This window comes from Saccoglossus kowalevskii, chromosome 4, assembly GCF_978046115.1.
Source record: "Saccoglossus kowalevskii chromosome 4, keSacKowa6.1, whole genome shotgun sequence".
Lineage (NCBI taxonomy): Eukaryota > Metazoa > Hemichordata > Enteropneusta > Harrimaniidae > Saccoglossus > Saccoglossus kowalevskii.
In genome coordinates this window covers 2,876,639-2,890,305 of record NC_140644.1, presented here as the reverse complement: position 1 = coordinate 2,890,305, position 13,667 = coordinate 2,876,639, and the positions used below count along the sequence as shown (strand labels likewise).

At 34.6% G+C, this 13,667-nt stretch overlaps 1 protein-coding gene across 1 annotated transcript; it reads right to left on the bottom strand.

Moving 5' to 3' along the window:
• Positions 1-1,536: 1,536 nt before the first annotated feature.
• Positions 1,537-13,667, bottom strand: LOC100376410 (OCIA domain-containing protein 1-like). The gene is made up of 8 exons (XM_002733036.4): positions 13,559-13,667; positions 11,816-11,888; positions 10,964-11,017; positions 10,161-10,208; positions 9,530-9,653; positions 9,152-9,324; positions 2,400-2,618; positions 1,537-1,911 (listed from the first exon to the last, which is right to left on the bottom strand). The coding sequence occupies exons 1-8, from the start codon at positions 13,646-13,648 to the stop codon at positions 1,871-1,873; spliced, it is 822 nt and encodes a 273-aa protein (XP_002733082.2). The 5' UTR covers positions 13,649-13,667; the 3' UTR covers positions 1,537-1,870.

The following is a 13,667-nucleotide window of genomic DNA, read 5'->3' as shown; positions in this document are numbered from 1 at the left end:
AGTACCGGTAAGTGCGAATGTTAAATTTTATTATTACTTAGTTCCATGCGGTTTAGTCGCTGAAAACCGTGAAATAAAAATAATCTCACCAAAGTATTGAGATGTAATAAAAGGTAGCAAGTTGTATTTCTAACATTACTGGTAGGTTTCGAGGTTTAACATATTGGCCAATCAGTATTGCATACATTTGCATACAACACAAGTTTGAATGGAGATGACACATTTAATGTCAAAAAGACGTGGAATACTGCATTTCTATAATTTTATTAGGTGAAAATACAGAGAATGGCAGACATGACTATACTTCTATGATGGCTGAACTGACAGTTCATTGCACCTTATTTAGCCGTTCAGCAAAAAACACCATGCACTGTGCATAGTTTGTACTGTAGAATACAAAATGTGTCGACCCTGGAAGTTTGAAAGTCACGTGATTACTGCCAAATCAAACAGTATTCGAGGTACTGAGAGTTCATGTCCATCGCACCTTGACTGGCCACATTCAAGCTTTTATAAAACATCTATCAATTTCATGATAGAGTTCCAAAAATTCATTCAAATCGGGCATTTCTAGTTCTCAGTCCAGATCTTGCTCAGTAGTGTAGTCAGTAAAACCACTGAACTCTGCTTTGAACAGAGCACAAAATGTTGCATGTGTAACAACAAATTGTTAGTTTGAATACACATACTTTTTACACTAAGACTTGATTTGTCTGTGTAAATTTTCCTGCATTTGAGTAATCAAGAGCGCAAACACAAGGTTTCAATGGTACCTCTCAACAGATAAAACAAATCTACATCACTTTCGTAGTCCTCGAAAAATCACTTTGGTTGTGATTGGTATGGTTACACTCGCACATTACGTATCAATGGAGGGCGCACCATTATTTATATATAGAACAGGATTTCTGTGTATCACATGTAAATAGAGTTTTTGCTTTACTCTGACAATGTTTTAATGATGCAAAGTTGTGCACATTTTTTTTTTGTGCCCGGCGACAGTTCTGGACATTGAATGTCACTGTTGTCTCTCCTGACTTTTTTTATATGTGTAAGTTGCAAGTTATGACATATACAGTTGTGCACATTTAATGAACAGCAACTTAAGCGACCAATCAAAACTGCAGTTTGACACCCATATCATTATCATAAAAAAATGCAATTTATTCTATTGACAAAATGTTAAAACTTGCGAAACAAAAACAGAATGTTGGACTAAATAGGTAGTCTTATCACAATCAACACTTTCTTACTGTGCTGAACAGTAATGTGAATTGCAAGGGCTGTTTTTTGTGTGCATCATAATGCACAGAAAATGAAGATTTATATTAAAAGCAATGTTTGCCAATAATTCTATTGAATCAAACATTTATTGGAATAGTTGCGACCAGTTAGATTTCATAATTAAATAAATCATCTAATATTCTATCAAGCTTGAAATAATGAAATATACATGCAAAACTGAAGATAACTGACGAACCTAACAAATATTTGTCATGTATTCTAAACATGGAGAGAAGAGGAGTCATGAAAATATTTAAATCAAAATTAGTTTATTTGAAACATTTCATTTACTCAACTGCAAAACCTAAACGCAGTGAAAATAAACTATATCTATCATATTGCTTCCACTTTCAATTTGGTTTCAGTCATGAGACACATACTCCAATCAATTCTGAGATATAATGAAAAGCCCAAATGCCTGTTGATTGCCACCTACCCATTAAAAGATGTATTAAAAGATTTAGTTGACTGAATGGTTCGATATCATTTTGTCACTTCAATCACAGGTGTAGAGTGACATGGAAATTTCATTCTGAATGCTGCGCTAAGTTCTGTAGTTTCATCAAGTACTACATTGACCAGCTGTCTAATCATCTATGACATCTCCATACTTATTAACATGCTTTCCTGTAAAGAGAACAAATAAAAAAAAAAACAGTAAAACAAAAGGTTATTAGGCAAGCATGACAACCATTCCAACAAAACAAAGATTACTTGACCAGCAAAAGATGCTCCAGGCAGAGAGCAAACAACTTGCCCAGTATCCCACATATTTTCGTTGGATGAATACCAGTTAAAATAAATATTAATATTTTGCCTGTGTACACAGTCAGAACAAAAGACGTCTGATGATTACATGCACACTAAACTACAAGTAACTGCATGGTGGTATGGTGGTAAATGCAGTCAAGTACCTGCTCAGTCAAGTCTTGAAGATAAGTACCTGCAGCTGTGATAATATAACCTGCAGCTGTGATAATAACCTGCAGCTGTGATAATAACCTGCAGCTGTGATAATAACCTGCAGGACTGCAGGAGAAATAGACAGAGATAACCCCCTACTGTAATGCAGCAGAGAAAGAGACGGGTAGTATGTGAAGCAGAGATAAATATACCTGCAGTAGAAGGAGATCCAAAATATTCATCTGAGTTGAATTCGTTAGACTTTTTTGCTGCTGTAGTAGACTGCTCTGGTGTTCTAGAGGAAGCAGGAAACAAACCATAACCATAGCTAGATGGTGCCCGCGACTCTTGGCGGTGTTTTTTTCTCAATTCTTCATAAGTTTTTGGTTTCATGACTTTTTCATCTTCTGGCAATGGGATAGGACCAAATGCTGAAAAAATACAGATTAAATCAATTGACAGTGTGCTAGGAACAACGTAGTTGACTATTTGTACCATTTCCCACCTGTCATAGTGGATCTTTGCACCAATTATACCTGTCACATTGTCACAATTATACCAGTCACATTGTTCCAATTATACCTGTCACATTGTTCCAATTATACCTGTCACATTGTTCCAATTATACTTGTCACATTGTTCCAATTATACCTGTCACATTGTTCCAATTATACCTGTCACATTGTTCCAATTATACCTGTCACATTGTTCCATTTATACCTGTCACATTGTTCCATTTATACCTGTCACATTGTTCCATTTATACCTGTCACATTGTTCCAATTATACTTGTCAAATTGTTCCATTTATACCTGTCACATTGTTCCATTTATACCTGTCACATTGTTCCATTTATACCTGTCACATTGTTCCAATTATACCTGTCACATTGTTCCATTTACACCTGCCACATTGTTCCAATTATACCTGTCACATTGTTCCAATTATACCTGTCACATTGTTCCAATTATACCTGTCATATTGTTCCATTTATACCTGTCACATTGTTCCAATTATACTGTCACATTGTTCCAATTATACCTGTCACATTGTTCCAATTATACTTGTCACATTGTTCCATTTATACCTGTCACATTGTTCCAATTATACTTGTAATATTGTTCCATTTATACCTGTCACATTGTTCCAATTATACCTGTCACATTGTTCCAATTATACTTGTCACATTCTTCCATTTATACCTGTCACATTGTTCCAATTATACCTGTCACATTGTTCCAATTATACTTGTCACATTGTTCCATTTATACCTGTCACATTGTTCTATTTATACCTGCCACATTGTCCCAATTATACCTGTCACATTGTCACAATTATACCTGTCACATTGTCCCAATTATACCTGTCACATTGTTCCATTTATACCTGTCACATTGTTCCAATTATACTTGTCACATTGTTCCATTTATACCTGTCACATTGTTCCATTTATACCTGTCACATTGTTCCAATTATACTAACACATTGTTCCAATTATACTTGTCACATTGTTCCAATTATACTTGTAACATTGTTCCAATTATACTTGTCACATTGTTCCAATTATACTTGTCACATTGTTTCATTTATACCTGTCATATTGTTCCATTTATACCTGTCACATTGTTCCAATTATACTGTCACATTGTTCCAATTATACCTGTCACATTGTTCCAATTATACTTGTAACATTGTTCCATTTATACCTGTCACATTGTTCCAATTATACTTGTCACATTGTTCCATTTATACCTGTCACATTGTTCCAATTATACCTGTCACATTGTTCCAATTATACCTGTCACATTGTTCCATTTATACCTGTCACATTGTTCCAATTATACTTGTCACATTGTTCCATTTATACCTGTCACATTATTCCAATTATACTTGTCACATTATTCCAATTATACCTGTCACATTGTTCCAATTATAACTGTCACATTGTTCCATTTATACCTGTCACATTGTTCCATTTATACCTGTCACATTGTTCCAATTATACCTGTTACATTGTCACATTGTTCCAATTATACCTTTCCCATTGTCACAATTATACCTGTCACATTGTTCCATTTATACCTGTCACATTGTTCCAATTATACTTGTCACATTCTTCCATTTATACCTGTCACATTGTTCCAATTATACCTGTCACATTGTTCCAATTATACTTGTCACATTGTTCCATTTATACCTGTCACATTGTTCTATTTATACCTGCCACATTGTCCCAATTATACCTGTCACATTGTCACAATTATACCTGTCACATTGTCACAATTATACCTGTCACATTGTTCCATTTATACCTGTCACATTGTTCCAATTATACTTGTCACATTGTTCCATTTATACCTGTCACATTGTTCCATTTATACCTGTCACATTGTTCCAATTATACTAACACATTGTTCCAATTATACTTGTCACATTGTTCCAATTATACTTGTCACATTGTTCCAATTATACTTGTCACATTGTTTCATTTATACCTGTCATATTGTTCCATTTATACCTGTCACATTGTTCCAATTATACTGTCACATTGTTCCAATTATACCTGTCACATTGTTCCAATTATACCTGTCACATTGTTCCAATTATACTTGTAACATTGTTCCATTTATACCTGTCACATTGTTCCAATTATACTTGTCACATTGTTCCATTTATACCTGTCACATTGTTCCAATTATACTGTCACATTGTTCCAATTATACCTGTCACATTGTTCCAATTATACCTGTCACATTGTTCCATTTATACCTGTCACATTGTTCCAATTATACTTGTCACATTGTTCCATTTATACCTGTCACATTATTCCAATTATACTTGTCACATTATTCCAATTATACCTGTCACATTGTTCCAATTATAATTGTCACATTGTTCCATTTATACCTGTCACATTGTTCCATTTATACCTGTCACATTGTTCCAATTATACCTGTTACATTGTCACATTGTTCCAATTATACCTTTCCCATTGTCACAATTATACCTGTCACATTGTTCCATTTATACCTGTCACATTGTTCCAATTATACTGTCACATTGTTCCAATTATACCTGTCACATTATTCCAATTATACCTGTCACATTGTTCCATTTATACCTGTCACATTGTTCCATTTATACCAGTCACATTGTTCTAATTATACCTGCCACATTGTCCCAATTATACCTGTCACATTGTTCCAATTATACCTGTCACATTGTCCCAATTATACCTGTCACATTGTTCCAATTATACCTGTCACATTGTTCCATTTATACCTGTCACATTGTCCCAATTATACCTGCCACATTGTTCCAATTATACCTGTCACATTGTTCCATTTATACCTGTCACATTGTTCCAATTATACTGTCACATTGTTCCATTTATACCTGTCACATTGTTCCAATTATACTTGTCACATTGTTCCAATTATACCTGTCACATTGTTCCATTTATACCTGTCACATTGTTCCAATTATACCTGTCACATTGTCACAATTATACTGTCACATTGTTCAATTTATACCTGTCACATTGTTCCAATTATACCTGCACATTGCTCCAATTATACCTGTAACATTGTTCCAATTATACCTGTCACATTGTTCCAATTATACCTGTCAGATTGTTCCAATTATACCTGTCACATTGTTCCAATTATACCTGTCACATTGTTCCAATTATACCTGTCACATTGTTCCATTAATACCTGTCACATTGTCACAATTATACTGTCACATTGTTCCATTTATACCTGTCACATTGCTCCAATTATACCTGTCACATTGCTCCAATTATACCTGTCACATTGTTCCAATTATACCTGTCACATTGTTCCAATTATACCTGTCACATTGTTCCAATTACACCTGTCACATTGTTCCAATTACACCTGTCACATTGTTCCAATTACACCTGTCACATTGTTCCATTTACACCTGTCACATTGTTCCAATTATACCTGTCACATTGTCCCAATTATACCTGTCACATTGTTCCAATTATACCTGTCACATTGTTCCATTTATACCTGTCACATTGTTCCAATTATACCTGTCACATTGTCACAATTATACTGTCACATTGTTCAATTTATACCTGTCACATTGTTCCAATTATACCTGTCACATTGCTCCAATTATACCTGTAAAATTGTTCCAATTATACCTGTCACATTGTTCCAATTATACCTGTCAGATTGTTCCAATTATACCTGTCACATTGTTCCAATTATACCTGTCACATTGTTCCAATTATACCTGTCACATTGTTCCAATTATACCTGTCACATTGTTCCATTTATACCTGTCACATTGTCACAATTATACTGTCACATTGTTCCATTTATACCTGTCACATTGCTCCAATTATACCTGTCACATTGCTCCAATTATACCTGTCACATTGTTCCAATTATACCTGTCACATTGTTCCAATTATACCTGTCACATTGTTCCAATTATACCTGTCACATTGTTCCAATTACACCTGTCACATTGTTTCATTTACACCTGTCACATTGTTCCATTTACACCTGTCACATTGTTCCAATTATACCTGTCACATTGTTCCATTTACACCTGTCACATTGTTCCATTTATACCTGTCACATTGTCATAATTATACCTGTCACATTGTTCCATTTACACCTGTCACATTGTTCCAATGATACCTGTCACATTGTTCTAATTATACTGTCACATTGTTCCAATTATACCTGTCACATTGTCCCAATTATACCTGTCACATTGTTCCATTTACACCTGTCACATTGTCCCAATGATACCTGTCACATTGTTCTAATTATACTGTCACATTGTTCCAATTATACCTGTCACATTGTCCCAATTATACCTGTCACATTGTTCCAATTATACCTGTCACATTGTTTCAATTATACCTGTCACATTGTTCCAATTATACCTGTCACATTGTCCCAATTATACCTGTCACATTGTTCCAATTATACCTGTCACATTGTTCCATTTATACCTGTCACATTGTTCCAATTACACCTGTCACATTGTTCCATTTACACCTGTCACATTGTTCCATTTATACCTGTCACATTGTTCCATTTACACCTGTCACATTGTTCCATTTATACATGTCACATTGTCATAATTATACCTGTCACATTGTTCCAATTATACCTGTCACATTGTTCCATTTACACCTGTCACATTGTTCCAATGATACCTGTCACACATTGTTCTAATTATACTGTCACATTGTTCCAATTATACCTGTCACATTGTCCCAATTATACCTGTCACATTGTTCCATTTACACCTGTCACATTGTTCCAATGATACCTGTCACATTGTTCTAATTATACTGTCACATTGTTCCAATTATACCTGTCACATTGTTCTAATTATACTGTCACATTGTCCCAATTATACCTGTCACATTGTTCCAATTATACCTGTCACATTGTTCCAATTATACCTGTCACATTGTCCCAATTATACCTGTCACATTGTTCCAATTATACCTGTCACATTGTTCCATTTATACCTGTCACATTGTTCCAATTATACCTGTCACATTGTCACAATTATACTGTCACATTGTTCAATTTATACCTGTCACATTGTTCCAATTATACCTGTCACATTGCTCCAATTATACCTGTAACATTGTTCCAATTATACGTGTCACATTGTTCCAATTATACCTGTCACATTGTTCCAATTATACCTGTCACACTGTTCCAATTATACCTGTCACATTGTTCAATTTATACCTGTCACATTGTTCCAATTATACCTGTCACAATGTTCCATTTATACATGTCACATTGTTCCATTTATACATGTCACATTGTCACAATTATACTGTCACATTGTTCCATTTATACCTGTCACATTGTTTCAATTATACCTGTCACATTGCTCCAATTATACCTGTCACATTGTTCCAATTATACCTGTCACATTGTTCCAATTATACCTGTCACATTGTTCCATTTACACCTGTCACATTGTTCCAATTATACCTGTCACATTGTTCCATTTACACCTGTCACATTGTTCCAATGATACCTGTCACATTGTTCTAATTATACTGTCACATTGTTTCAATTATACCTGTCACATTGTTCTAATTATACTGTCACATTGTCCCAATTATACCTGTCACATTGTTCCAATTATACCTGTCACATTGTTCCAATTATACCTGTCACATTGTCCCAATTATACCTGTCACATTGTTCCAATTATACCTGTCACATTGTTCCAATTATACCTGTCACATTGTTCAATTTATACCTGTCACATTGTTCCAATTATACCTGTCACATTGTTCCAATTATACCTGTCACATTGTTCCATTTATACCTGTCACATTGTCACAATTATACTGTCACATTGTTCCATTTATACCTGTCACATTGTTTCAATTATACCTGTCACATTGCTCCAATTATACCTGTCACATTGTTCCAATTATACCTGTCACATTGTTCCAATTATACCTGTCACATTGTTCCAATTATACCTGTCACATTGTTCCAATTATACCTGTCACATTGTTCCAATTATACCTGTCACATTGTTCCATTTACACCTGTCACATTGTTCCATTTACACCTGTCACATTGTTCCATTTACACCTGTCACATTGTTCCAATGATACCTGTCACATTGTTCTAATTATACTGTCACATTGTTCCAATTATACCTGTCAAATTGTTCTAATTATACTGTCACATTGTTCCAATTATACCTGTCACATTGTTCCAATTATACCTGTCACATTGTTCCAATTATACCTGTCACATTGTCCCAATTATACCTGTCACATTGTTCCAATTATACCTGTCACATTGTCCCAATTATACCTGTCACATTGTTCCAATTATACCTGTTACATTGTTCCAATTATACCTGTCACATTGTTCCAGTTATACCTTTTACATTGTTCCAGTTATACCTGTTACATTGTTCATACCTGAGACAGTGTTTTGATCATCTCTCTGTGAGGGTTCTTTGGTAGGGTCTACATCCATGTTGGTAAATACATCAGGACTGGATAATGGCATTTCATTGGTACTTTCATACTGTAATACACTTGAGGTAGCACCATACTCTGTCTGGTCTTGTTGTGAATCACTCTGCCTCAGACTAAAACATATCATAATATGAGCCAATCTAATGCTTTACACAATCTCTAAAACAAATATCCAGTCCATTAAAAGTGCATGTGCATATTACCACAATGTCATGACACAATTGATAACAGAGTGAAGTTGTCTCATTTTCAATCAAAGCAAAACAACTACCACCTTCACTGGAGTGTACTGGTAGATACAGAATGACGATTTAATACCTTTCAAAACTTCTTTTGTTCCGGATCGCCTCTGCTAAAGGCGAGTTTTCCAACTTCATCATTTTTTCTTTACATTCATTTATATAAGATATTTTACCAAAAACATAACCAAAAAATGATGCATCTGTGAAACAATTATGGCATATAACGACAATTTACTAACTTTGCATGAAGTCTATATCTTGCAATCAGAGTGTACTAGTCATTGTGTCATTTAATCTTTGTCATTTATTTGTATTTAAACAATAAATGCACACATTCACAGTAAATTTATTTTAATTTTGTTTCTCAACTTTTTCAGTTGCATTTGGTATACATAGGAATTAACTAACCAGGAGAAATCTGCATTTTATGTTGTAGGGGGTTGTTTTGACATGGTGTCATATCAAAATAGAACTAAGTCAAGTTTTCACAATAATTAGAAAGGTATAGGATGTGAAAGTGGTTGGATGCAAATTAGTTATTGAAACCAGAAAAAAAATTTACAAATGGGAAAACAAAAATGCCATGGTCAGACTTTTTCCATTCATTGCTGATAGGAAAAATTTGAAATTAATCTGAAATTTTGAATTACTGAATTGAATAGGATCGCATAGGTCTCAAATCATCAAGTTTAAATAGCAGTACTTACACAACATCTTAGGGACTGGTCCGTATTTTGGTGACGCTGATATTTTACCTAGAAGAGAATCAGAAACCTATGATACTATTATTTATCCCCTCTCACACTCACCTCTTGCACAGATCACACCCCCTCTCCTCCACACCTTCCATATTCACCCCCCCCTCCCAATCCTTCCACTTCCAACTTCCTCAACCCCATGGAAGGAATCTCAATCTTATAACAAATTTCTTGAATTTGGATAAAGAAAAACAGTTTAAATATATTTTACAATCAAAACATAAAGACACTATTATAGCCCTCTATGTGTACAGTACTTGAGTAACTGCATAAATGAACAAACAAAAGACTAGTCAATCACACTTATTTTTTTTTTATTTACTCAACTTTTGCTTACTTACTTTTTAGCTATGCATTATTAACTTAAATTTAAAATTTTCTACACGGTTGTAATAAAGCTGTAATCTATCTATAGCAAGCATGACAGCTCATTCATGGTAAAAACATCTTCAATGATGGATAACACAATCATTTTTTTGACAACACCCCATAGTTCCACTTTTAATGTATGTTTGGATTCATTTTGACTCCAAATCATCTGTCACGCCATCTTAATCACACTTAACTCACACATGAACTAATAATCCTTGATGTTCACACATTCTGCCTCATATTATCAGATTTATTTTCATATGCTCCTACCCAAAGGCTTATTATATGAAAAATACTACACAGGTCATTCATTATAAATATCATCTGTGTAATTTAACTGCTAGCAGGGAATCTTAAACAACAAAACAGTGAAAACTTACCTGACTTGACCAGCAAAAATGCTAAACTAGCAAAGCAAGCAGATCCAAATACAGCTGAAAACAATAATATTAAACATTCAATAATTACAAAATAAGCAAATCTACACAGACTATTTTTGCCTGATTATGAACAAATTTGATATCATTTTTTTTAATTTACAAGATTATGTCAAATGAATGTCACAGTAAATCTGCATTATCCCGGTAGCCCAGCTTTGGTGTACTGATGATATGACCAAAACAATCATGTGCACAGTTTGCATCCTGCACCTTGTACATTTCTTTTATTTTCACAATTTTTTGGTACCTGTGAAGTGTGCCACCTATGGTACAATCGGGAAATGTGTGTGTTTTTTGATTCAGAGGTTGTTAGTCAATCCTAATAAGCTTTCAATGCATGTGTTCAAAGGCATTATTTAATAAACATAAATAAACCTGTGTTTTTTGACTACTGTGAAGTACTTTATTTTCACTTTGATTCTATTTCCACTATTTTCCCTGAAGTCAGTGAAATCAGTGAAAATAGAATCCATTTTTCATTTAACTCCATAAAAATCAATGTAAAATCTAACTCCCGCTAAAATAAAGTATTTTACAGTAGATACTGAAACATAACACACAGCTTTAGCCCATATCAGTATTCATTGACAACATTGACCCTTGGTGTGCATGTGTGCACTTTGGTTGTAAATTGATCATTATATTGTAAACCACTTGTGTCAAGATTCATACTGACATCGTAAGTAGCAACCAATGTCCCATTAAAAATGAAAATCAGTCACACATGTGTACTAAATAAGACAGACGATGAATGTCATGTTGAATACTACAAGTAAATAAAAATTTAGCTACCTCTGATGGAACTCATCTTAGAACACTCTTTCAGAACCATTTTCTCTTCCTCACTAAAAACATACGGAGCTGCCTGCAATAAAAACAAGCAGTAGTTTGGTCATTGTACATTACTGTTGGCATTATTTACATATTATGTAAATAGAAAAGTTCTAGATTGGTTAAATCAAGTCTATACATTATTCAAAAAAATGAATAATAATGAAATGAACGATTTAATAAAGAAGGAGTATTCAATTCAGACAACCATTTATAGTAATATGTGATGAAGATCTCATTCTACATCAATCAATCTTATTTCTGATCAATGGCATCACAGGATGCAGCAAATGCTTGGAAAGTTTAATGAATGAGTGAGTTTATCTCCTTATCGGAAATCACAAAATACATGTGATACGCACAAACTCAATAATTTGCATTAGTATTTGAAATACATGCATGTCTTGTCATCATCTCGTAATTTTTGCGACTTTAAATGGAGCGTTCAGTTGCACCGATGAGTATCGCATCTTGACAATCCTCAGGTATATACAAGCTGCTCTCTGATTGGTCTGACAGTTAGGTGTTAGGGTTGGGTAGCCAATCAGACTCAATCTTTCAGATAGCTTCATATTGATCTAAGGAAAGCAGCTGTAAACACAGCTACCGTCAACAAGCGTCAATTATGAAGTGTGTATAAATAGGAGTGTGGTGTGCATAATTATACACTGGCATACTATTATATTTATATAATACGTCTGTTAGATGCACAGACCCTGGAACAGCCACTGGTGGCGCTGTATAAATTGTTAGTGACTTTCTAAGGTTGACTAGTATAAGATGCAGCAACCTGGTGTTAAATTTGGTGACCAGCAGACTACTAACCAGGAATTTGAAACTGCCAGTCCAAAACAATTCATGAAAATGTAGATGGTTTTTAATATATTTTGGTAAAATTATCAAAGAACAATAGGAAAAAACAAAAAAATGGGAAAAAGTTGCCAGTGTGTTTGGTGCGTGGACTGGTGGCTGGCTAACACCCTGGTTACCAGTTTAGTATGGTAGAAAGTGTGTACAGTCTTCTAATAACCACAATAGACAGGGTGGAGGTCAAGGCCGAAAATACAGGCTTGCGGCATTTCCTAATATTCATGAGATATGTTTACATCAAAACCTTCTTATTATATTAAGTATGTAGTGCACATGCTTCAGGTCGTTATTATGTATTGCATAATGCATGCCTGACAGTGGCATACATGGCATAGTTAGTACAAAGTGTTTGTGTTTGTTAATCTGTAAACTGTAGCTATTTTCTGAGCGTTGTTGACATTGAAAACCGAGGCCAAGTCTAAGGATTTACATCTACACACACTTCCATTTATTGAGAGGATCATTTGAACCTCATGTCAAATGAATCCTCTCACTACCAAAGTCTGGCATCACTATCAATTCTTTTATAACTCCCTTCACATCTACATTGTCTCAGTTCTCAACACCAAGGTACAGTCCTTCCTCCGCTTGAAAACAATCAACATATATTAAATAATCCATGTCTATTTCAGTGAACTTTACAAATTTCTAATTCAGGTTCCCATAACTCTGGATTCGCACAAGAACCGAGGTTACTGCCCTGTACATGTATGTATTAATGGTTGCGCCTCAGAGCATTTTTTCGGGGTCAATGTTTGCACGTCCTCAATCACATATTGATCTACATTATCAACATAGATGCATCGATATAATATGAATCATGCCATGTTATACCTGTTTGTTTGAGAATCTGCGGGAATAAGGTGGTCCAGGTGACCCGCCAGGACCGTGGTCCGCTCCCACTTCGGGATGACTGGTCGCCATATTGAATGGTTGTACAGGA